At 42.8% G+C, this 26,546-nt stretch overlaps 1 protein-coding gene across 4 annotated transcripts in view; it reads left to right on the top strand.

Moving 5' to 3' along the window:
• Positions 1–26,546, top strand: part of HDAC4 (histone deacetylase 4) — a 393,738-nt gene that overhangs the window by 284,997 nt on the left and 82,195 nt on the right. For all 4 annotated transcript variants that reach the window (XM_073633685.1, XM_073633682.1, XM_073633683.1 and 1 more), the window contains 7 exons: positions 13,935–14,115; positions 14,209–14,432; positions 21,702–21,950; positions 22,039–22,225; positions 22,311–22,444; positions 23,809–23,914; positions 25,399–25,445. In XM_073633685.1, coding sequence (XP_073489786.1) covers positions 13,935–14,115; positions 14,209–14,432; positions 21,702–21,950; positions 22,039–22,225; positions 22,311–22,444; positions 23,809–23,914; positions 25,399–25,445 — 1,128 coding nt within the window. The remainder of the gene's footprint in view (positions 1–13,934; positions 14,116–14,208; positions 14,433–21,701; positions 21,951–22,038; positions 22,226–22,310; positions 22,445–23,808; positions 23,915–25,398; positions 25,446–26,546) is intronic.

Genomic DNA, 26,546 nt, shown 5'->3' with positions numbered 1-26,546 from the left:
TTTTTTTGGACCAATCTGCAACAGGGAAAAAAAACCTTGTACACCCAAGCACATAAATCCCCCCTACCATATGAAAACGCAGATTGTGATACACATGTTGCATATCGCCGCACAAGCTGGAGTGAAAGCAAAATTTGCAGCACCAGACCTCCTCCGTAACCCTAAACTGATGACCTATAGAGGGCTTTTAAAGTGTTGCTTATGGAAAATGTAGAGTACTGAAGTTTGTCCCCATTGCATGGGCGCAGGCAAATTAAGACCCCTTTCACACTGGGGCTGTGCGGGCGTTGGCGGTAAAGCTAGTATTAGTGGCACTTTACCGCTGTTATAACGGCGCTTTTCGGGCACTAGCGGGGTACTTTTAACCCCTACTAGTGGCCGAAGAAAAGGTTAATATCACTTTGTAGGCGCTTCAGCAGCGCTGCTCATTCATTTCATAGTTCAGGGGTGGTGTGGGAGCAGTGTATACACCGCTTCCGCACCACCCCAAAGATACTGCTTGCAGGACTTTTTTTTTCCCATCCTGCAAGTGCACCGCCCCAGTGTAAAAGCACTCGGGCTTTCACACTGGGGTGGCTTGGGAGGCGCTTTACAGGCAATATTTTTAGCGCTAAAACCCCTGAAAAGCACCCCAGTGTAAAAGGGGACTAAAGGTTTGACATGTTGGGTAACGGTAAATTGTCAGAATGAAAACAAATCTATAATAACATGAAAACAATCACACCAATTCCGAGTCCACAGTGAAAATAATGTTTGTTTGTTTTTTAATTCACAAAAGTGCAAACAAGTGAAATAAGGAAAAAATTCTCAAACAATAACCATGAATAAACAGGATTAAAAAAAGTCCACAAAACAGTGTGAGAAAAAAGGATAAAGATGAGATATTCTTAAGCTGAGATAGAAGTCCCCGTGTGTTGGAAAAGAACCAGCGTGTTGTCATTCTAAATACAGATAGTGGGTTTATTTACTAAAATTTGTCACAATTTTGCAGAGAAACCAATCAGCTTCCAGGTTTTCTTGCTAAAGTTTAATTAAACAAGCTGAGGTTAGAAGCTGACTGGTTTCTTTGCAGAATTGTTACTACTTTTGGCCTCTCTAGCTTTAGAAAATAAACCCCAGTGTGTCTGAACCAGAGGGAAAAAGCCGCTCCTTACCACAAAAAAAAGTTACAGATGGGGGTCTCCCTTGCACCTTTTAGTATCCTCTGTCAGGGCATACAAGAGATAAAGCAGCAAGGTTTCTCAAAGATAAAATGACAAAATCACTCCCATCGTGTAGAACTGTATAAACTAAAAGTTTATTAAAAAGTTGTAAATGCTCTTTGCTTGGATCGCTTTTCAGAAGTATTTGACTGGTGGTAAAGAGACGATATGTTTCCTCTTTGCTGCCTGTTTTAAACCTATAATCATTACTGAAACTCTATTCAGTGGAACATGAGTTCACTAAAAAGTGGACTGTTTTGGTAGTAGACCCTGCTGTTTTAATTTTAAACAAACTTTTTACTGTGCCTATGGAAGATATTACTTAGATTAGCCTTGCAGGTTCAGCTCTACAACCTGTTAATGCAATTTTGGTTTGCTAGACCAAAGCTAATTAGACTAGGGCAAAGAGCAACCAGCAGTATCCTATCTTCCAGGATTGAACTTTGGAAGAGTACTTACAGACACTGCCTTCTGCTTTACTGTTTTGTGTTGATGCTCTAGAACAAGTCATGACAGATCTCCAGAATGACGCTCATTTCCATCCATATACACAGAATGTTATGGCTAAAAGCCTGGACTACTTAAGCTGCTTGCAAATGTCACCTCACACATATGCCCTATGAAGGAGGATCTCTGTTTGGTGGGAAACTTGACAAATTCAAAAAGTAGAGTACCCCATTGCTCACCTCAGGCTTCATATTTAAAGACAAAACATAGTCCTTACTTTCAGTGCATAACCTGGAACAAAAAAAAAACAACCAAGTCTAAACTAAAACCCTCTTCCCAATAAAGGGGCATCCTCATTCTTAAAATTGGGGAGACATCTGTTACAGTTTGCCATTCTCTGGGTCACAGATGTCCCAGACCTGTGGTTTCAAAGGGGTACACAGTAAAGTTCAAGATGATACCACCTCATGATTGATTTCTTTCAAACCAACCAAAATTTCTGGAGTACGGTCAGATCTGCAGACCATCCTGAACCATCTCTTGTCCCAATGAGGAGTTGTTGGGTTTCTCTGCGGGATGGGTTTGAAGGATTCTATTTAGGGTGCCAAAACCCAAAAGGTGTAATCCATCCTATCCTGGACCTAAAATCCCTAAACAAGTAGATTTGTGTTCCAAATTTTGCACGGAATCTGCAAGGTCGTTGTTGCCTTTCTGAGTAAAAGAGAATAGTTAGCATTATTTATTTATTTTTATTCAAAAAAAAGTTTTATTAAACATTTGTAAAAATCTACATTTACATATCAGGTTTATCGTTGTGCCATCAAAATTGTTATACATACTAACCAAGGTCTCGTGCCTTTAAAACTTGTTTATAAATTTATTACAACCGTTACATTGTGTCAGAAACATGGGGCTCAGTCCTGGCGTATCTAACCATGATTACCAAATACGTTCAAATCTACCTGGACTCCCCCTGTGTTGATAGATATATCTTTCCATAACAAGGGTGTTCCCCATGTGTGCTATCCATGAGGCGACAGTGGGCGGTGAGATCAATTTCCAACCCATCAAAATAAGTTTTTAGGCCTGAAACAGGGCCCTGGAGAATACGATCCTAACCATCTCCTCTGGGATCACCTCTTCCAGAACTCCCAGTATATAGTGAATTGGGCTTAGAGGCACACCAGTTTGAAACACTCGGTTGATTGTTCCAAGTACCTTACTCCAGTAATGGTGGAGCTCTGGGCATTAATATCCAGAGCCTTTGCTCAATACTTTGTTGAAGCATCTTTGGCACCAATTACAGCCTCAAGTCTTTGAGTATGATGCTACAAGCTTGGCATACTTATTTTTGGGCAGTTTCTCCCATTCTTCTTTGCAGGAGCTTGAGAGGTCCATCAGGTTGAATGGGGAGCGTCGGTGCACAGCTATTTTCAGATCTCTCCAGATATGTTCAATCGGGTTCAAGTCTGGGCTCTGGCTGGGCCACTCAAGGACAATCACAGAGTTTTCCTGTAGCCACTCCTCTTTCTCCAAAGACATGCTGGTAGGTTAATTGGCTTCTGTTCAAAATTGGCCCTAGTATATGAATGCGAGTTGAGGACCTTGGATTGTGGGCTCCTTGAGGGTAGGGACCAATGTGAGTGTGCAATGTATGTGTGGAGTGCTGCGTAAATTGACAGCGCTATATGGGTACCTTTTAAAATGAATAGTGATAATTGTAGACATGCACCCACACTCACTCAGGTTGAACTGGATGGACTGGTGTCTTTATTCAACATTACTATGTAAATATTATCTTGGTTGTGTGCTTGGGATCATTGTCCTGTTGTTAGATGAAACTTCATCCCAGTCTGAGGTCCAGAGCGCTCTGGAGCAGGTTTTCATCAAGGATGTCTCTGTACATTGCTGCATTTAGCTTTCCCTCGATCCTGACTAGTCTCCCAGTTCCTGCAGCTGAAAAACATCCTCACAGCATGATGCTGCCACCACCATGCTTCATTGTAGGGATGGTATTGTCCAGGAGATGAGTAGTGCCTGGTTTCCGCCAGACATAACACTTGCCATTCAGGCCAAAGAGTTTATTCTTTGTTTCATCAGACCAGAGCATTTTGTTTCTCATGGTCTGAGAGTCCTTTGGGTGTCTTTTGGCAAACTCCAGACGGGCTGTCCTATGCCTTTTACGGAGGAGTGGCTTCCATCTGGCCACTCTACCATACAGACCTGTTTGATGGAGTGCTGCAGAGATGGTTATTCTTCTGGAAGGTTCTCCTCTCCCCACAGAGAGATGCTGAGGCTCTGTCAGAGTGACCATCGGGTGCTTGGTCACCTCCCTGGCTAAGGCCCTTCTCCCCTGATCGCTCATTTTGACCGCAGAAATGTTTCTGTACCCTTCCCCTGATCTGTGCCTCGATCCAATCCTGTCCCGGAGATCTACAGACAATTTCTTGGACTTCATGACATGGTTTGTGCTCTTGACATGCACTGTTAACTGTAGAACATTCTATAGACAGGTGTGTGCCTTTCCAAATCATGTCCAGCCAACTGAATTTACCACAGGTGGACTCCAATCAAGTTATAGAAGCATCTCAAGGATGCACCTGAGCTCAATTTTGAGCTGTAAATAGTTATGTACATTATTTATTTTATTTTTAATAAATTTGCAAAGATTTCAAACTTTTTTTACGTTGTCATTATGGGGTATTGTTTGTAGAATTTTAAGGAAAATAATGAATTTAATCCATTTTGGAATAAGGCTGTAAAATGTAGAAAAAGTGAAGCGCTGTAAATACTTTGCAGATGCACTGTACATATTTTCTATTTACTCAAAATCCTCTCTAAGATCCCATGCTTAGATCTTATAATTAAAGAAATATCTCTACGTTAGATTCTCTGAGAGTTTTATTCCTTCTGGTATCCTCATTTAAGCCCGTACCCTTCATTCAGTTCCATTCATGACACCTCCAACACAACATCTTGTTGTTTTGAAACAAACAAGCTCTTTACCTTGATCTCCCTATGTGCCTCTCCAGCTAAGCAAGGAATGCCCCAGTTTACTGGATTTGCAATCCAGCCTTGACAATAGTGATGTAATTTCTACCACATCTATTGGGGGATTATAGCAGATGTCAGACTCAGTCTGGGGAGGAGGGTTCCAATCCATCACAGTGCAGGGAACATGGTCACCCAAGGAAACCAAGCACCCTGTCAACATCCAGGAGCCTAGCGCAATAAAACTAGCCGTGAATCACTAGACCCACCCCCCTTCACTACAGGTTCAATAGAAACTGGTCGACATTCGACCCATATGTACGGCAGCTGGTCCGGCTTCTGCCAAAGGGGTGTGCCCGAAAAAGATCTGCTGATCGGCATCCAATCAGCGCTCTCTGCCAATGACTGAGAGCGCTGACCAGTGTGTTCTGGTGGGGGGCTGTCCCCCTGTCAGAACACAATAGTTCAGTGGGGGAGATCCCTGTACTATCATATTAGTACAATGGCTCCTCCTGAGGTGTGTGCCCGGATGTCTGATCATCTTAAGGGTGGAGAAACACTGACCAGCCTTTTTTTGCTTTTCACATCCCAGGAGTGGACAGTTGGAAGGCAAATTAACTCAGCTGCTAATGCCTGGACTAAGGGGAATGGGCCCTTTTGTCACAACATCTTTAATCTTCTGTGTGTGAAATAGGGAATTTCAGATGCGGACATCCTGGTCTCCAGGTTTAGCAACAAGTTACCCCTTTTAGCCAAGACCAAAGATTGAAGGCCAAGCACCTGGAATCGGATGCACTGATAATTCTTTGGACCCATTCAAGTTCACATATGCCTTTCCCCCCAGTGCAAATTCTGCCTGACTTCTCTGCAAAACAGAGAGAGAAAAAAAATGTGATTCTGAATGCACAAAACTGGCCCATGGACATACACAAACGTTTAGGAGACAATCCCTGGCTTCCTCCAAACGGGCCCCCCCTGTTCCATCCTGCTTCACAGTAGCTTCATTCATCTGTATGACTGTTGAAGATTGTGACGGAGTTACTTTGGGTGGGGCGGAGGGGCGTGGAACCCAGAATCCCTTGGAGAGGTTGGGAAAACCTTGTTTCAGCTCCCCATGCACCTCCTATGTCTAAGTCACCCAGTGTCTCTAATAGGGGCACAGGGTGACTGAGAAATCCAGTCTGATCTGTATTAATTGGACTCGCTGTACAGCCACACTGGAATGTTGTGTATGTGTGTATATGTATATGTATATATATATATATATATATATATATATATATATATATATATATATATATATATATATATATATATATAAAATTATGTCTCATTTTGTTGTGTACTCTTTGCTGGGTTGTTTGGGGTGTGGCTGTATTCCAATGTTCTATTGTGTCTGTCTGCCTTTAAAATTATGGGATTAACTGTGAGATTGGTGGGGGTGAATTCCTCCAACAGCTCTCGCTGCTGATTGGACAGTCTGCCCTGCCCAGAATGCAAAAGTGGGGGGTTTGTCCAGAGTGTTACCTGTGTTTTCAATAAACAGTCCAGGTTCAGCAACCAAACGAGTATTGTCTTGTTTTCTAGTTGTTAGCATTTGGAATATCTGATATGTATATTTAGACTGGGAGGAAGGGGTACATGATGAAAGCACCCAAGCGGAGTGTGGGACATTTCGTTACATTGGTGCCAAGCAGAGGGATGCTTCCTGCAGTCTGGGACATCCAAACCTCCACCTGGATCCAAGGTCCAGATAGCAGGAGAGGAGAAGTACAGATACCAGCCGATGGAAGAAGAATTTGAAAGGAGGTTGCGAGAGATGCAGATACAGTACAGAGGACCAGTATCAGAGCAGGTCCTGCTGGTATGGTATGATTCTATCTGCTACAAACTCTGGAAGGAAACGCTAGCCCGTGAGCATCACCACCAAGGAAAGGTTCTCCCCTCCATCCAGGAAAGGTACTGGTCGCAGCATGGATTACGGGTGCTGTTTTTGGGAGACAGCTGAATTAAGCAGGCTGGTCTGGGCAGAGATGCGGTTGGATGAGAGCTACAGAGCCCTCCGGTGGCATATTTCCCCAAGCATGCCCTTGGCTAGCGGATGACAGCCCAACAGAAGGCTTTGGCTACGGCGCCTGGGACTGTTGTATGTGAAGCTAACAGGGGACCCCAACTTTGGGAGTGATTTGGAGTGGCTGTTGGACAAAATCATGCATTTCAGAGAAGAGCTACTGAACGTGTCGAAAGTGCACTGGGCACTGGAAGATTTAGAGTTTCTGGCTGTTCAGGATTGCCTACAGATGGCTGCTAGACTCTGATCAGCGCCAGGGCTGGGCTCCCTTTACCTTAGACTATCAGGAAGTACCAGCCGACAGCTCTGAAATCCTGGCTGAAGAGTTGGCAATGTGGCATAGTAACAGTGTGCTTTGCCAACCTGTCCCCGCAGCTATGGACGCGGAGGTCTTATGGCGGATGCAGCAAGTGCTGGCTGACCTTGACTAACCTGTTTCTGCACAAGACGAGGTTGGATGGAGGAATGTGCCTGTCCAGCAGCATGCCAGAGAATCGGCAGTGGGAAATTAGGAGATTGCCATCCCCAAAATTGAAGTGCTGACAATAGGGCAGAGCTCTGCTAACCTCTGCCCAGCACCGATACGATCTTCTAGGTTCCATGTACAGGAATGGCAGAATGCTTCTGGCCTCTGCCCTCAACTAACAGAAGAGAGAGTTCCTGTGGTAGTGGATGGGACTTCGGTCTCCACTGGCACAACCCCAGAAAATGGTGCGGCACTGAGACAGGAGAATGTGAGCCATGCTCTGCAAGCACTGGCAGATTTTCACCTACCAAAAGTGGATGAGACTTTAGTTTCCACTTGTATACCCCAGGGATGCTGGACAGTCAGCCCAGATCCCCAACAGCATGATGGAGTGATCCCAGTCACCCTGTCTTCTCTCCAGCAGCTGACAGGCCTCAAGGGAGAAGGGCCAGTACACGCCTCTCCACAGCGGCGGGTAGGGGTGCTGAAATTAATCGCTGCCCCGATGCATCGCAATTCGGGTGTCCCCGATGCGGCATCGATGCATGTGACCCGAAAAAATGATTTCTTGCCCCGCCCCCCACCCGGCAGAGCGCTCCGTGCGTATAGCTGTTACTAGTGTGTGTATATGCCGCTCATGTGACTCCTGGCCATGCCTCCCTCCTCTCACGTCTCTCCTGATGTCAGCCCCACCCACTGACTGGAGCTATCAGGTCAGAAGAGAGGCGGGCGGGGCTGACATCAGGAGAGACGTGTGAGGGGGGAGGCGGGCCGGGAGTCACATGAGCGGAATATACACACACTAGTAACTAGGTTTACGCACGGAGCGCTCTCCCGGGTGGGGGCGGGGCAAGAAATCGATTTTTTTGGGTCGCATGCATCGATGCCGCATCGGGTGTGCCATGTCCGCAGTCTCTGACCATCTCCTGTGCCATGTCCGCAGTCTCTGACCATCTCCTGTGCCATGCCCACAGTCTCTGACCATCTCCTGTGCCATGTCCGCAGTTTTTGACCATCTCCTGTGCCATGTCCCCAGTCTCTGACCATCTCCTGTGCCATGTCCCCAGTCTCTGACCATCTCCTGTGCCATGTCCCCAGTCTCTGACCATCTCCTGTGCCATGTCCCCAGTCTCTGACCATCTCCTGTGCCATGTCCCCAGTCTCTGACCATCTCCTGTGCCTTGTCCCCAGTCTCTGACCATCTCCTGTGCCATGTCCCCAGTCTCTGACCATCTCCTGTGCCTTGTCCCCAGTCTCTGACCATCTCCTGTGCCTTGTCCCCAGTCTCTGACCATCTCCTGTGCCTTGTCCCCAGTCTCTGACCATCTCCTGTGCCTTGTCCCCAGTCTCTGACCATCTCCTGTGCCTTGTCCCCAGTCTCTGACCATCTCCTGTGCCTTGTCCCCAGTCTCTGACCATCTCCTGTGCCTTGTCCCCAGTCTCTGACCATCTCCTGTGCCTTGTCCCCAGTCTCTGACCATCTCCTGTGCCTTGTCCCCAGTCTCTGACCATCTCCTGTGCCATGTCCCCAGTCTCTGACCATCTCCTGTGCCATGTCCCCAGTCTCTGACCATCTCCTGTAGCATGTCCGCAGTCTCTGACCATCTCCTGTAGCATGTCCGCAGGCTCTGACCATCTCCTGTAGCATGTTCGCAGTCTCTGATCGTCTCCTAGTAGTATGTCTGCAGTCTCTGACCATCTCCTTTAGTATTTTGGAAGAGAGCCTGGAGCTCCTCTGCTGTCTCTTTTTTTTTCTTAAGAACAGATAGAATAAAAAAATGGAGTTCTCCTGACTACTTGAATTTTTTTTTATGAAAACCATGAGCACTTGCAGACTTGCGCTGTAATCGTGATGCATCGTGGAATTGAATCGTTGACATGATAATCGTAATCGAATTGAATCGTGAGGCCAGTGAAGATGCGCACCCCTAGCGGTGGGTATGTTCTCTGAGAGAGGCAGAGGTTGGCTGGATGAGTAATGCTATGTTTGGGACAATTTATTTGGGGTACTGTGTGGGTACAGGCATTGAGGGACTGGAACTACTGACTAAATTCGGAGTCAACCCGTCTGGGGTCTTCTCCTGTGGTAGTCTGCTGTCGAAAGGGGAGAGATGTGATGGAGTCACTTTGGGCAGGGGGGGGGGCTCGTGGAACCCAGAATCCCTTGGAGAGGTTGGGAAAACCTGTTTCAGCTCCCCATGCACCTCCTATGTCTAAGTGACCCTGTGTCTCTAATAGGGGAACAGGGTGACTGAGAAATCATCTGATCTGTACTAATCGGATCCACTGTACAGCCACGCTGGAATTTTGTGTGTGTATATATAATAATATATATATTTTTTTTTGTATATTGACTCATTTAGTTATGTACTATTTTCTGGGTCATTTGGGGCGTGGCTGCATTCCAGTGTTCTATTGTGTCTGCCTTGGATATTATGGTATGTGTATGTGTATGTGTATGTAGATTAGCTGTGAGATTGGTGGGTGCGAATTCCTCCAACAGCTCTCGCTGCTGATTGGACAGTCTTCCCCCGCCCAGAATGCAAAGTTGGGGGGATTGTCCAGAGTATTACCTGTGTACCTGTGTTTTCAATAAACAGTCCATGTTCAGCAAACAAACTATTGTTTTGTTTTCTGGTTGTTAGCGGTTGGAATATCTGATATCTATATTCAGACTGTGAGGAAGCGGTATATGACAAAAAGCACTCAAGCGGCGTGTGGGACGTTTCGTTACAAAGATCAAGTCTTAAAAGAGAGTAGGGTCTCGGAGTCTGTTTATTCCTACTTTGTGCAAAGCCAGAAACTGCCACTTCCAGAAAAATTTTGCTATCATGCCAGGAAATCCTTCTTTGTGTGGCATGAACAACGGGCACTTCAGTCCCAGAGAATTCTCTGTGCCTCAAGTTCTGGCATTCCTACAATCAAGACTTGACCAGAATTTGGCCTTAAAGGAGAAGTCCAGCCAATGCTAGTTTGGCTGGGATTCTCCTATGATCACAGGAGTGCAATTAGTTTTGCACTCCCGTAAACCGTTTTCAGCAGAGAGTGGACTGAAGTCCGCTCTCTGCTGACGTCACAGAAATAACTCGAGGCACTGCGTCATCCCAACAATGGGAGTCTGCAACCGCCAGGTGCCTGAACTGACGCCCACCTTAGCCTCTCAGCGAGCCGCTGAGAGCCTGAGATGGCCGTTCCCTGCCCCTCCACAGCTTAGAGCTCCAGTAAGCGAGGAGGGAGCAGAGAGCTGCTGATTGACAGCGATGTTCGATCGCTCGGTTCTCAGTGCAGAGGTGCCGGGGGACAGATGCAGCATCAAACCAATGCTGCATCCACCTAGGAAAGTATGAATGTGGAAAACCCCCCAAACCCATACTTCTCTTTTAGGTACTCTTTAGGAACAGGTTTCATCCTTCCATTTTTTCCCCAAAAGCTTTGGCTTCATTTTCCCTTGTAAACACTTTTATTCAAGGTGTTTCTCAGATTATACCACCTTTACAGCACCATATTCCTCCTTGAGATCCTAACTTGGTTTTCTTTGTCCTGCAGAAACCACTCTTTAAACCCATCCGGGAACTGATATTTCCTGCAGAAACTTTCCTCTGAACTAGCATTTCTCTCCTGTGTGGAGCCATTCCTGATCCTTTACAAAGACAAAGTACTCTTGCACCCTAGGACTCTAACACATACAGTAAATGTGCTTGGAGATTGCGTCTGTACCCAGCCCCAAACAAAGACTTGCAAAGAAACCGGAAACCATCAATTTGTTACGCGGGTGGCTGGGGCTTAACAGAGTACAAAATGAACCACACAGATATACAGTACATAAAATATAAATTCTTCATAAAGTGCTTAAAACGTCCATTGAGCCACCTGATTGCATCTCTAAAAACATATTTATAACCATGGTGTGCATAACCCTTATGGGGTGTATGTGCACCCAACTGAAAGGGTGATTTTGAAGCTAACATCCCAGAATCAACTGAGCCCAAAGCCAAGGTGCATTCTGCTCCCAACACCCTGTGCTGTTGATCTAGGGGTGACCATGTAATAGCACAGTTAGAAGACAGGAACAGAGTGAACAAGGAAATACATGGCAAGATCACCAGGAATTTTGTGTCTGATTTCTACAGTTCATTTTGATTGACTCTGCAAGACAGTAAGGTTTTGTCTGATCTCTGTGTGGGATAAAACTTTTTAGTAAGGAGCTTATCTAAGCGCTTTGGTGGAGCACATAGTAGCATCATTTTCCTTTTCTCAAGCACTGGTTTTGTCACCGACATACTGACAAGTTTGTGGCTTTGCATGGGACTTTCTCATGATTTTTTTATTTTGTTATTTGTTCATATATACTTTCACTTCGCTTATCACAAAATGTTTATATGAATTGTTGATGAACTAGGATTTTTGTTTCAGGTATATTTATTTTAAATTAATATGAAGGTTCATATACATTACTGCTAAAGTGCAATATTTTAGATTTATTTGTTGTGTTTATTACACAGTTTACATATTTTGAATACTACGAAATCTGTATGGGTTTCTATTTTTTTTTTTTTTTTAACATTCTTTTTATTAATTTTCATAAAAGAAAAACAATACAAACATACCATCCAACAACCAGACGGGCAACATACCCGCCCTCGAATCTGCCACGTAGGGCTATACATTAAGAACTAACATATTCAACTACCTTCTGCAACCTCCCCCCCCCCCCCCCCCAACCCGACCAACTGTCACAGCCACTGCAAATGTTAAATAGCAAGTGCAATTATACTGAGAAAATCAGGTTTACACTGTCCTCTGAATACATAGTATTGTCTTCACTCTTTTTGCGTAAAAACATTTCAGGAATCACAGAAAACTTCTATAAAATAAAGACATCATCCAACCCTACCAATCCCCCTCCATAGTGCTAATTCACCAGCCTGTATGGGTTTCTAAAAGGGCATGGCACATATAATGGATTAATTAGTTTATAGAACATCTTGTATCTGGATTATGATTTACGTGCAGCAGTCCAGTTTGATATCACTTTTTTATCACTTACCGCAAGGATAGTCTTTTTTTGTTTTCTCTATGAATATCTAGCTTGTATCCTGTACTGTTACATTAAGATGAGTGGAATTTCAACTTAGCTGTAAATTCTATTTTTGGAGTACACTATGGGTCACGGGCAATGCTTCCCTCTGTTCCTTTGTTACACTGTAATGCTTGGTAGAAAATTGAGCTCTCTTGGAGTGGGTAAGGTTTATAGGGGTAAGCCAAAGAGGTTTGTCCAGGAAAACTTTGCCAGTCTCCAATCATCTGAAGGCACAAGCCTCTAACCCGGAGTCTATGAACAGCTGCCCTCCAAGGTATGTAATTTATAAGTAAGTAAAACAATTTTTTCTCTGTGTTCATTGGAGGACACAGCACCTATACCTGTGGCTTGCTGAGGCCTGTCTTTCCTGAATACCTTTGTTCTTGTGATTATCTAAAACAGAGCTGTGTCCTCCAATGAATGTAGAGAAAGGAGTATGGGCAGCATTTTCAGAATGGAGCCTATGCTAAGTGGCCAACCTCTTGTGTTCACAATGCATCCAGCTGGTCACCAAGCTGGACCATTGTAACTATGTAAAAATACACCATGCCTGGAATTCATCTTTCATCATATTTGCCCAACTGTTTATCAAACCCATATTAAAAAGAAAAACAGAAACACACCATTTTGAATTTTAGTGCACCATTTGTCTCGTTGCATATAAAATACGGGATTGCGTTGAGAAAATAGATACCAAACATGTCAAGCCTTAGAATTGGTTCAGCATGGTACCCACAATTGTAGCTGGGCAATGCTTTAAAAACTTTAACAAGTTATCCGTTTAGGTTTAATAGTGAATTTGGCCCCTATTGTTATTGCTCTCACGCTGACATTCCAAGGTGATTCCTCAAATGTGGCACAATTTTTGTTCATATACTTGTGTATGCCCTATTACACATATTTAGGTGTGTAAGGGGACAGCAGTGTCGCACTTACATTTTTAAAAATTATTTTAATTTATTTTATGATATTTTACTTTTTCAGCACATTTTTTCATTTATTTAAATTTGTATAACAAGAAACAGGAGTGGAGGTGCTAACAGGTGTCAGGGTCTTTTTATGGAGAGATCAGTGGTTTCTTAGCGTCCTATAGGAGTGATCAGACAGCGTTAGAGGTACCCGGATCACTTTTACATAAAAGTAAATTGCCAGCTGAAAAATCAATGTGACGCTCAAGACTGCAGTAGCAGCTTTGAGCTTGTATTAATTCCTTGAACACCAGGACGTTTATAAACGGGCAAGGGATTAAAGTTGACTAGTTTGCACCATGTTCCCTTTATGGACTATTTGTGTATTTTTGTGTTTACACTAAGTGATCATGTTCCCCCTTAAATGCCTTTTCTCAAAGGAGAGTAAACTATAGTACACATTTTCTTCTCTGGGTTGCATGGTTTTCACACAACTGCCTATTGTTCCATTTTAGGTTTTTATTTTGTCATTGTTGATATGTCTGTTTGGTAATCAGTCTGAGATTGGTGAACCATACAGCAAAACGTTTAGGGCCCCTTCACACCATTAGGTTACTGTAAACTTAGGTGTGCTTCACTGAAAAAAGGCACATCTTCTGGTGCGTTGGCAGCCTGTCCAAGTGAATGCACAATTTGATACATTAAATGATGCACACTTTTTTGCATGCAGTGCACAAATATTTTACATTACCAATCTTATTTATTTTAGGGTGCATCTGGTCAAGAGACTGAACGCATTTCCCTTCCTACCATCCAGCAGCGACTCTCTTTGTTTCCTGCTTCTCACCTCACTCCTTACCTTGGTTCTGATGCAGCAAACTCTCATAATTCACTTCTGCAGCATATGGCCCTGCTAGAGCAGCCCAATGCACAGAGCCAGTTAGTTTCAGGTGAGTTGAAGTTCTCTCCATGTTTTAGCATTTAGAATGTTCTGTTAACGAAAGATCATTAGCAGCTTAGACAAATCTGTATTCCTACTTCAGGGTTGGGAGCACTCCCTCTTCACTCCCAGTCTTTAGTGTCCACTGATCGGGTATCTCCTACAATCCACAAGTTACGTCAGCACCGCCCATTGGGCCGGACACAGTCTGCACCTCTGCCTCAGAACTCTCATGCCCTGCAACACTTGGTCATTCAGCAGCAGCACCAGCAGTTCCTTGAGAAGCACAAACAGCAGTTTCAGCAGCAGCAGATACATCTCAATAAGGTCAGTGTCAAGTTTCCTTGTGCACGTTTGTGACTTCTTTACTTTCTGCTTTCTCACAATGTTTCACAAAATGGGGAATTTCATAATCGCAAACAATTTTATAACACACAGCTGTGGTGGTGGTGTGCTGGGGGCGGGGGGGAGTTGGAAAGGAGGGGGTGGGTCCCCTTCTGGAACTTCTTCTTGCAAGTTCAGCCCAGGGACCTGACTCTATTAACCCCCATAGCACTGGTAGTTTAGAGGATGGGGCACCCTGTACAGAAGATTTTCACAGGATCCAACAGCCTGAACGACGTTGAAAGAAGTTTGAAATCTATGCAAATTTATTAAAAATAAAAAAGGAAAAAAATGACATGTACATAATTATTCACAGCCTTTGCCATGACTCTCACAATTGAGTTCAGGTGCATCCTGTTTCCACTGATCATCCTTGAGATGTTTCTATAACTTGATTGGAGTCCACCGGTAGTAAATTCAGTTGATTGGACATGATTTGGAAAGGCACACACCTGTTTATATAAGGTCCCACGGTAAAATGTGCATGTCAGAGCACAGACCAAGCCGTGAAGTCCAAGGCTTGTAGACCTCCAAGACAGGATTGTATCGAGGCACAGATCTGGGAAAGGGTACAGAAAATTTCTGCAGCATTGAAGATCCCACCAGTTTCCTATAGCATCGGTAAATGGAAGAAGTTTGAAACCACCAGGACCCTTCCTAGAGCAAGCTGCCTCGCCAAACTGAGCAATTGGGAGAGAAGGGCCTTAGTCAGGGAGGTGACCAAGAACCCAGTGGTCACAGAGCTCCAGCATTTCTCTGTGGATAGAGGAGAACCTTTCAGAAGAACAACCATCTCTGCAGCACTCCACCAATCAGGCCTGTATGGTAGAGTCAGAGCGGCCAGATGATAGCCACTCCTCAATAAAAGGCACATGAGAGCCCACCTGGAGTTTGCCAAAAGGCACCTGAAGGCTTCTCAGACCATGAGAAACAAAATGCTCTGGTCTGATGAAACAAAGATTGAACTCTTTGGCCTGAATCGCAAGCACCACGTTTGGAGGAAACCAGGCACCGCTCATCACCTGGCCAATACCATCCCTACAGTGATGTATGGTGGTGGCAGCATCATGCTGTGGGGATGTTTTTCAGCGGTAGAAACTGGGAGACTAGTCAGGATCGAGGGAAAGATGAATGCAGCAATGTACAGAGACATCCTTGATAAAAAAACATGTTCCAGAACGCTCTGGACCTCAGACCGGGGTGAAGTTAATACTTTCCGGATGCACTGTACAATGCTATGTTGGATGACCATTTCCTTTCTACATTACTAGTGTGTCTCTGCTGCTTTAAAAAGACACACTAATGATCTAGCAGCCTGTGAGTGGAACAGCAGTGGGTAGAAGTTGCCACCTGGCGCAGTGGAGGTGTCTTTTGATGAATATTCCAGTAGTACTGCAAGACAGTAATGTTTTTTTTCTGGTAGGTAGTAATGTACTTTTATAGGCTGCCTTTTTTAATGCTTTTATCTTAATTGTATAGTGCAGTACACAGGCTTGATATTTGCAGTTGTGCTCATACGTTTACATACACTGGCAGAATTTATGATTTCTTGGCCATTTTTCAGAGAATATGAATGATAACACAAAAACATTTCTTTCACTCATGGTTAGTGTTTGGCTGAAGCTATTTGTTATGAATCAGAGTTTACTCTTTTTAAATCATAATTGCAACAGAAACTACCCAAATGACCCTGATCAAAAGTTTACAAACCCTGGTGATTTTGGCCTGATAACATGCACATCAGTTGACACAAAGGGGTTTGAATGGCTATTAAAGGTAACCATCCTCACCTGTGATCTGTTTGCTTGTAATTAATGTGTGTGTATAAAAAGTCAATGAGTTTCTGGACTCCTGACAGACCCTTGCATCTTTCATCCAGTGCTGCACTGACGTTTCTGGATTCTGAGTCATGGGGAGAGCAAAAGAATTGTCAAAGGATCTGTGGGAAAAGGTAGCTGAGCTGTATAAAACAGGAAAGGGATATAAAAAGATATCCAAGGAATTGGGAATGCCAATCAGCAGTGTTCAAACTCTAATCAAGAATTGGAAAATGAGGGGTTCTGTTGAAACCAAACCATGGTTAGGTAGACCAACTAAGATTTCAGCTACAGCTGCCAGGAAAATTGTTAGGGATGCAAAGAAAAACCCACAAATAAATTCAGGTGAAATACAGGACTCTCTGAAAATATGTGGTGTGGCTGTTTCAAGATGCACAATAAGGAGGCACTTGAAGAAAGATGGGCTGCATGGTCAAGTCGCCAGAAGAAAGCCATTATCGTATTAAAAAAGTGGTTTGTGCTTGAATAAATCATATCATTGGTGAAAGTTGGGTGAATTTCCACAAGTGTTCCCCCCTCAGGTCCCCACTCACCAAAAAGATGTACCCCTGCAGGGGTAAAAATCATCACACTGGAATCAGCTTTGTCCAGTATTTCCTCCTCCTCCTCCTCATCCATGGTAAAACCAATCAGCGGGTACACTCACATAGGAATGGGTAAAGAAAAAGGCATCTCCTCGTGTAAGCCTGTAAAACCAAGTTTATTGAGTAAGAAATTACTAAAAAGCACTTTCAATAGTGCTGTGGGATCATAAACAACTGTACAGCAATGTGTCTGGAATGCCTTGCGTTCCACAGACTTGAATCTCTGAAACTGAAAGTGACATAGTGATGCTGTAAGCTCCGCACTATGCGTTTTGTCATGCAGACATCAAGAGCAGCCGCACGATGAGATGCCTTTCTCTTTACCCATTGCTATGTGAGTGTACCCGTTGACTGGTTTCACCGCAGATGAGGAGGAGGAATGCTGAACAAAGAGCTGATTCCAGTGTGATGATTTTTACCCCTGCAGGGGTACATCTTTTTGGTGAGTGCGGACCTGAGGTTGGAGCACGTGTGGAAATTCACCCAACTTTCACCAATGATATGATTTATTCTATCACAAGTCATTTTTTAAATACGATCACCCATGTGAATTTATGAACTGTGATTTTTTTTTTTTTTTGTAGAATTAATTTTTTGCAATATATTGACATTTGTTTATAATATGGACTGATTTAATTGCTCAAAAAGCACGTTGAGCATTTTAACAGTTTGGGATATTACTTTTGTTGATAATTAATGTTTTGCAGCTAGCACGATTGAGTCTGTGCACTTTTATATTTTTATTTACAGGTGTGATTTTTTTTTTTTTTTTTTTTTTTTATTTAAAGAGACGGTACACAATATTTTTACTTCATTCCATTTACTTAGTGTTACATATCACACATTAGGAGTAGGCAGCGCCAACCTTACCCCCTTCTTTTCTCACAACAATTTACGATCATGGAGTAATTTTAGAAAATATTTTCACCTCTCCAAGAATCATTGCTGAGCTCTATCCAGTGGAAAAAGAGTTCACAAAAAAGTAGACTGTTCCGCTAGGAGACCCTGCTGTCTCAGTCTTAAACATCATACTGTACCCATAGAAGATGTTCCTTTATTCACAGATTCTGCTGACAGAAACTGTGAAATGATCTTAAAGGCTTTCTTTACTCTTGCAGGCCCTTAGCTGCAGATTGACAAACAGAAATTGCAGCTAAGTGGACTAGGGAAATGAACAACCAACACAACCCTGTATTTCAGGACTGTACCTTGGCATAGAAAATATTCTCCTCTTTACTCTAAACCCTAAATCCCTAAACAAGTGCTTTCAATTTGCTAAATTTTGTATGGAATCCAAAAGGTCAGTTATAGCTATTCTCACATTGTCTCAGAAAAGCAATCTGTGATCCAACATGCCTATCTGCATATTGCCATTTACTCACCTCAGCGCTTTCTGCACTTTGCAGTAGGAGACAAATACTTCCAGTTTGTTACACTGCCATTTGGCCTATCTCTTCTTCCAGAGTATTCACAAAGGTACATGCACCCTTTCTTGCTTCCTTACGAACTCAGGGCATTCAAGTTACAGGGTATCTTCAAACTTCTTATGAAGGGTTCATCTTCCTTCCAGCTGTCAGCAAATGTTCGCGGAACTATTCAGACAGGTCAGGCATTTAGTTTGAATAATCAACATCCAAACATTTCCTCTCCAACCTACCCTTTGCCTGCAGTACCTGGGCCTCATTTTAGACACCGCCCAAGCAAAAGTCTTCAGGAAAACAAACTGGTCTCATGCTTGGGCCTCAGGATCAAAGAGACATCCCCCTGTGATTCTCCATTAAAGATATGGCCCTTTTTGATGGCCTCCTTTAAAGCTGTACTATTCGTCCAATTCCATCAAGGCCTCTCCAACAAAGCATTTTGTTGGCATGGAACAAACATGCTCCCTCTCTACCTACTTATGCTTCTCTCCTGCCAGGTAATAAACTCCCCAGCTTGGTGATTTTTCACCATTGGAAGGTGAGGACAACAGATTCAAGCCTCCCTGGATGGGGAGGAGAGTTTAGGGAATGTAGTCAATGTCTGTTATTTTTGTTTACAAACTGTTTTCTTCCTTACTAGTAACCGTTAACAGGAGACAAAAATGTATTATAAAATCTTATCATTGACCCAACATTCCATATATTCCAGGTATAGAAAAGCTGTACTATGTCTATAAATTAGTAATACAGTCAAAAAGAAAAAACATATCTCAAAATAGAGTAGTAAATCTTTTTATAAAGGTCGTACATAGAATCAGTCTAAAAATAAATGTCTATTAGAAGACCATATATCCCATTTATCTGAGAAGCGAATCATTGTATCAAAAAGAGTGTGAAATATTCTTCCCATCAAAATTATGTCTTCGGTCAATAGTTTGTAACAAAAAAATCATGGGAAACTTTCATTTTAAAACTATAGCCCAATGCGTGGCTACACACATAGTATGGATTAAGTTTTTCAAATCATAGGAAGCCAATCCCTCACAGTTCAACATCCTGTCAACATCCTGGAGCGGCTCTGCACCACTGGACCCCCTTTCTTTCTTTAGGGATACCCAATCAGGTGCATTCAGACAATGCCACAGATGTCAGAAAGAATTGAAGAAAACGAGCCTGAACATCCCATGGTTCAAGGAACACTGTGTCCAGCACTCCCTGCTCTCTAAATCCCAGGAGTGGACAATTGAAAGGTGGATTACCTCACTTGTCACTGCCTGGACCAAGAGGTTCATCCCGACATCATCAACCTGATATGTCAGGGAGGGAATTCCTCCCTCCGAGCCATTCTGTTCTCCCAGTGGGGATGAAGAAAGTGATTATTGCTAGCAACTATATCAGCCGCTAGCCATAATCACATGTAAAATCAACGTGGTACATTCAGCCTGCCCATACATGGTTCGAATCTCAGCCTGTTCCTACTAAACTGGCCGAGATTCTAACTGTCTATGGGCAGCCTTACTAGGTCATTAGCTTACTGATGCATGTGTATGCTAGCTCTCCTCCTTATACAAACTGCACAAGCAACATGGGAGCTCTACGTACTGTTTGTTACACTTCACTCCAGCCTCCTGCCTGGAGGAACTTTATACCCGAGACCAGTTTGCTAGTACAATTTGCCTTTGTATCTTCTAAAACAGTTGTTTACCTACTCAAGTAGAATTTCCCTGTCTTATTGCTTTCCTGTTTCTCTGTAACTGGTGCTTTGTATACAAATGTTTTTCCTAAAATGTTCCTATTTAAAACTTCAATACAAAAAAATTGTAAAAGAGGACTTAAAATTTGGGATACCAATTTTGGGGCACAAATAGTGGGACTGCGAAAGTTGACAGAGACCTAGCTGGGAGCTACCTTGGCAAATGCCAACATAATCGTTGAGAGATATAGGAAGCCATTAGGCAACTATCCCCTGATGAAGTCACGAGGTATGCGACGTCATGCGTAGGGACAGGACAGGCACTTCCCACTGATTGACGCGTACGAGCCCGCTGCTCGTTGGTGTTATGCGAGTTCTGCTCTGCTATATGTGAGTACCTATGCTCCAATAAACTTCGGCTTTGGTTTATAAAATTACTGCACTATGTGACATCCCCTCCTTTTCATTTACGGCCACTGCACCCTTGGAGGGACTTCGATGTTTGGAGAACAGTCGGATCCAGGTTTAGGAGAAGGAGCAAGTACCAGCGTTGCTGTTAACGCTGTTACCTCAGTATTATGAGGTAAGGGGCCATTACTTATCAGTGTAGGATCTCTGTCACGAAGAGGAGCCACTGCTTTTTTCCTGGTTTATACACATCACGGTGTCCATCTACTCTATTGTATGCTCTGTGGAGAATCATCTTGCTTTGTGTGAAGTCACTGGATGTTATATTGGCACAATATGGACTGAACCTCTGTCACTGGATTTACTGCACTAGGCACCTTTATTTATCAACTTTTTTATTTGGCGCTTTTCTATTGGGAGATATAGTTTTGCAATTTGTCACTGTGTTTATTTTTACACTGGACACTGTTATTACAGTGTGCCCTTATGTGTGCATGACACACACATTGCTGCATTATTTTGCTCTGAATTGCTCTGCACTTTTCATTGTCTGAATTTATTATGCACCAATATTTGTTATGTACTAGTGTTTTAAACCTATTGGCATATCATTTTACATTGTGTCCTTATGTGGGCACGACACACATAGTACTGCATTAGTTTGCACCGAATTGCTCTGCACTTTGTCACTCTTTGAATTTAATATGCACCATTATCTGTAAATGTTGTTAGTATTTTAATATATTGGTATTTATTTAAATTTTACTATTCATACACCGCTGTTGCACTTTGCACTTTACTTGTGTTCACTAGCTTGACATTTAACTATTTTTCTGTGAAATATAATCAGCTTATGTATTTTCCCATTAGGGACTGCTATGCATACTGCTACCTTTAGCAGTACTGTTAGTTTACTGTTGGATTAGCGCAGCACCATACCTTATACTCAGTTTGCATTAGGCCCACTTTGACCCTCTTGTACACAGTGGGAAGTGCACTTCTGAAGGATTGCTGACAATTCACAAAGCTAACACACCAAGAAAAGGACCTTAATTAAAAAATGTTTATTTCAGCCAAATCCAATGAGGTTTGAATGCTATAGTTACAGCTGAAAGTAACAATTCTTCTCCTTGTGTAAATTAAGCCTTTTTTTCGTATAGAAAATGAGAAACAATTATTCTTCCTCCAATCAGTATGTTTTTGTTGTTTGTCTTTTTAAGCTCTCTTTGAGTCTCTTACTTTGTCATTTATTTGCCTTTTATGTTTAGATGATTCCTAAAGTAAATGAGGTTTCACGACAGCATGAAAGCCATCCTGAGGAGACTGAGGAAGAACTGCGTGAGCACCAAGCATTACATGAAGAGCCATATGTAGAACATGCATCCAATCTCAAGGAGCAAAGCCTTGGCAGTATTGTGCATGTGAAGCAGGAGAGAGAAGAGAGTGAGGATGAGTCAAATACACATGAGCTAGAGCAGAATAACTTGCAGACTGAGCAGGATCTGTTGTTCAGACAGGTATTACACTTTGCTTCTTATACTTTGTCTACTTTCCTAAAACCACCAAAGAAATGGAAGCTAAGGTTCCCATGATTATTACCCACAGCAAACACTACTACTTGAACAGCAACGAATTCATCAGCTGAGGAACTATCAGGCCTCCATTGAAGCTGCTGGATTAGTTATGCCTTTTAGTGGGCACAGACCTCTGTCAAGGGCACAGTCTTCTCCGGCCTCTGCCTCCTTTCCAATGTCTGTTCAGGAAACTCCCACTAAGCCCAGGTTCACTACAGGTACTTTACTTTGAAATTGGTTATCTATGGATTATAATGTCAAGCTAAATGTTGCTTTCAAGTATGACCTTTGAAATAATTGCAGGTCTTGTGTATGACACCTTGATGCTTAAACATCAGTGTATCTGTGGAAACACAAATATCCATCCAGAGCATGCTGGACGCATTCAAAGCATCTGGTCCAGGTTGCAAGAGACCGGTTTGAGGAGCATGTGTGAGGTGAGTATTTAATGGTCTGTGCACAGAAAGATGATTGTTCAGTTTAAACAATTATTACATGCTTGTTGATAAAATTGGTTTAAGGGCCAAAAAACCTAAAATTTAAAAATTATACACCTGCTATATATTTGTGTATTGCAGAAATTACAGATCTGAATCATCCTGTCAAATTGTCCAATGTAGTCCAATTTTATTTTAAGCCGAGTTCACATATGTGCGGCCGTGGGTTCGTGCCTGGGGTCCGGTGCGTGTCTGTTTACTGGTTCAGGTGCGATTCAGGTCCAAATTTTTGCCTGAATTCGCACCTGAACCGGACCCAAACTTGCACTGTACCCTTTTTTTAAGCCAGACCGCAGCCGCTCTGGACATGTGTGAGTCGGTTCCATTGAGAGCCGGTCAGATTTGCCTGTCATGCAAGATGGATGCACATCCAATTTACATATGTGTTGTTACCCTGAAAAATCTATATTTAAGATTTTTCATATCTTATAGATATGATGTGGGTTAAATAAGAGTTCTTTTCGATCAAGAGTGAAAGCTTAAAATATAATAACATTTATTAGGACACAGTTGAAAGTCTAGCTAATACACAATCGTCTATCTATCGCCTTACACCAAGGAAGAAAATATTAGGTTGAAATAAAGTATTTACATGAAGGAATACAGGGTATATTCCTCCATACAGTAATCTACTCACATATTTAGTTACAAGTAAAAGGGCATTCCTTTCCCATAATTACCCATCCTTACCAAAGCTCCTTTCAGCTCGCTGGTCTATCAGAAAGAGAAGGGTTACCTCCCCCTTGGCTCTGAGTATATCAAACCAAGCTGATGTCTCATTGGTTGGCCTAGCTTGGATCATGATTGGAGGGCTTACTCCATAAGTCGGCCCCCTTTCATGCAAATCTATGTGACTATGTTGGCCAAGTGTGTTAATTGAATTTCCCCAGAAAGTTAGGTGTTGATTATGGGTTGGGCCCCCTCCAATGCATATCCCAACATGGGATCCTTTCAAAGGAGTAGGTGTAAAACAATGGAATTGGCTCTGCATTGTTTGAATATACAAGCCTTGGCCCACATTCTCTGCTCTTAGCAAAAGCTTAAATGCAACTTTTTGCCCGGCTTTCATAGATGCCAGCTAAATGAAATATATTCATCAATACAATATTTTACAGTTATTAATGGAGATTTCACATAAACTTATAAGGCAACAGAGTGAACCCAGCCTTGGCCTCTTCTCATTACTGCTTGTGCGTTTACAAGTTTCTTTCCACCTTGTGACTGTGATTACTAATCTAACATAGTGCTACAGGCCAGTTATATGCCTTTATGCTATTCACCTGTGTATCCCAAATTACTTGCAGTGTATACGCGGCAGAAAAGCCACTTTGGAGGAGTTGCAGACTGTCCACTCTGAGGCTCATACTCTGCTCTATGGCACTAATCCTTTGAATAGACAAAAACTGGAGGGTAAGTTCTTGCATTGATACTAGGTTTGTGTTTAATGCAAAACACTGGAACCTTTCTCAGTTTTAGTATTGTACATACACTACTGTACAAAAGTTTTAGGCAGGCGTGAAAAATGCTTTCAATTAAGAATGCTTTCAAAAAAAGAAGTATTAATGATTTTTTTTTTGTTATCAATTAACAAAATGGAAAGTGTATGAACAGAAGAGAAATCCAAATCAAATTAATATTTAGTGTGACCTACCTAGTCTTATAGGTACACTTGCATGCGTTTTTTTAAGGAACTCGGCAGGTAGGTTGTTCCAAACATCTTGTAGAAAAAAACACAGATCTTCTGTGTATGTAGGCTGCCTCAAATACTTCTGTCTCTTCATATAATCCCAGACAAACTCAATGATGTTGAGATCAGGGCTTTGTGGGGGCCAAATCATCGCTTCCAGGACTCCCTTTTTCTTTTTTAAGCTGACGATAGTGCTTAGGGACATTGGCTGTATGTTTGGGGTCGTTGTCCTGCTGCAGAATAAATTTGTGGGCCAATCACACCCCTTCTTGATGGTATGCTTGATGGATAAGTATCTGCTTGTATTTCTCAGTATTGAAGACACCATTGATCCTGACCAAATCTCAAGCTCTGTTTGCAGAAACGTCTTGTTGCTGTGCTCAGTCTTGCCATGGTGTATGCCTATGACCTTAAACTGTCTTCCACAAACTCACCTTAGTAGCAGACTTTGGTTGTTCCTCACCCAGTTTAAAGCCTCCACAGCTTTTTCTGTTTCAGTTAATGACTGTTTCAGCCTGCATATTAAATTGATGATCATTAGCCCCTGCTTGGTATAATTGATTGATACACCTGACTCTAATCCTACAAAATCTGTGACTTTATGCAAGTGTAGAAAGTGCGCAAGAATTTATACTGGTTTGAAGCCAAAGTATAGTCACACCAAATATTGATTTGATTTAGTTCTTTCTTCTGTTCGCTCACTTTGCATTTTCTAAATTTATAAAAATAAACAATTAAAATATTTTTTTTTATAACATTCTCTACACCAGTGGTTCTCAACCCTGTCCTCAAGTACCCTCAACAGACCATGTTTTGGGAATTTCTCTTAGATAGAATAGCTGTCCAAAATACCAAGCCATTGACTCTGATTTAAAGCACCTGTGTAAGATAAAGGGAAACCTACAAACATGGCCTGTTGAGGGTACTTGAGGACAGGGTTGAGAACCACTGCTCTACACCATTCTCTAAACCTGCCTAAAACTTTTTTTCATGTTAAATGCTTTTGTATTTATTTTCAAACCTGTAATCTTAAAAAAAAAACACTGCATTTGCACTTTAGTCTGTAGGTGTTGAGATTTGCAGTATAGCCATTAGCATGATGGTGATTTGCTGACTTCACAATGCTCTTTTGTGGTTTGTGTATTAGGACATTTTTGAGCTGATGCTACTAACTCTCTCCACTAAACATTCCCCTTTTCTCATGCAGGATCTTTGACCTCCATGTTTGTTCGTCTCCCGTGTGGCGGAGTTGGGGTGAGTGTTCACTGCTTCCATGGCACTTTGCTTTTAAATCTTTTGGTATTGAGGTTTTTCACATTCAAGTCATGGCATACATATAACAGTTGAAGTGGATATTTGTGTAATAGAAGATCTGACAACTGAAATGGATGTTTGTAACTTTCATTTCTTTCTTGTCTATTGAGTAACACAAAAAGTATTTTATCTTGAGTTAAACTGCCACCTACGGGAGAATTGCACACTGGCAAACAAAAACTGTTGGCCAGCCTGGATAACATCGCTCCTGCTACCAGCATGCCCAAATTTTTTTCTGGTGTCCAAAGAAAAATGGATATGTTTCTTCAGTTCTGATGTTTTGTTTGTTTGAAAGGCTTTTCTTTCAATTGATAGATTCAGGACAGACCTCACAGATGCCCCTTCAGTTAGCCAATGAGCACAGATTTTTCCAGGTTCACTAAGTATACTGGGGATCGCTTCGCAACAGTCCTGCATTGTGCAGTCACTGTGTTCCAGTTAGCACAACACTACTTTCAGGTCAGGCTGGTATGTCTGGGAATTCCTTGTGGAGTTATCTAGCCAGAGCTGTGGCAGTGTTCCTGTCCCCATCACTGAAAACTTATTGTTTTGAGTACCTAGTGGGCTTTATGCTGTGTTGAAATTTTTCCTTTTTTTTTTTTTTTTTTTTTTTTTTTTTGCATGTGTGCAGCAGCTTAGCTGACTGAAAATTTTGTGAGTTAAAAGGGGTTGCAAACCTTCAAGGGGAAAAACCTCTTGCAGTGCCCAGTGCCCCCGTTTTACTTACCTGAACCCTCTTTTTCTCGCGCTGGGGATGAGCACACCAGCTCTAGCTGGTGTCTCGTGTCCTGATTGGCTAGATTGACAGCAGTGCAGCCATTGGCTCCCACTGCTGTCAATCAAATCCAATGACACGGGGGGCGGGGCTGAGTCTGGCCTTCGTGTCTATGGACGCAAATGCTGGACTCAGGAGCGGGCCCACAAAGTAACCCCCTCGGGGAAGCGGTTCTCCGAGGGGGTTATCTGATGTGGAGAGGAGCCGTGAGAGCCGCGGGGGGACCCCAGAAGAGAAGGTTCGGGATCACTGCAAGACGAACTGCA

This window comes from Aquarana catesbeiana, linkage group LG06 (genome assembly GCF_042186555.1).
Source record: "Aquarana catesbeiana isolate 2022-GZ linkage group LG06, ASM4218655v1, whole genome shotgun sequence".
Classification (NCBI taxonomy): domain Eukaryota; kingdom Metazoa; phylum Chordata; class Amphibia; order Anura; family Ranidae; genus Aquarana; species Aquarana catesbeiana.
The sequence above is the reverse complement of the archived record's forward strand: the minus strand, read 5'-3'. Positions and strand labels throughout refer to the sequence as shown.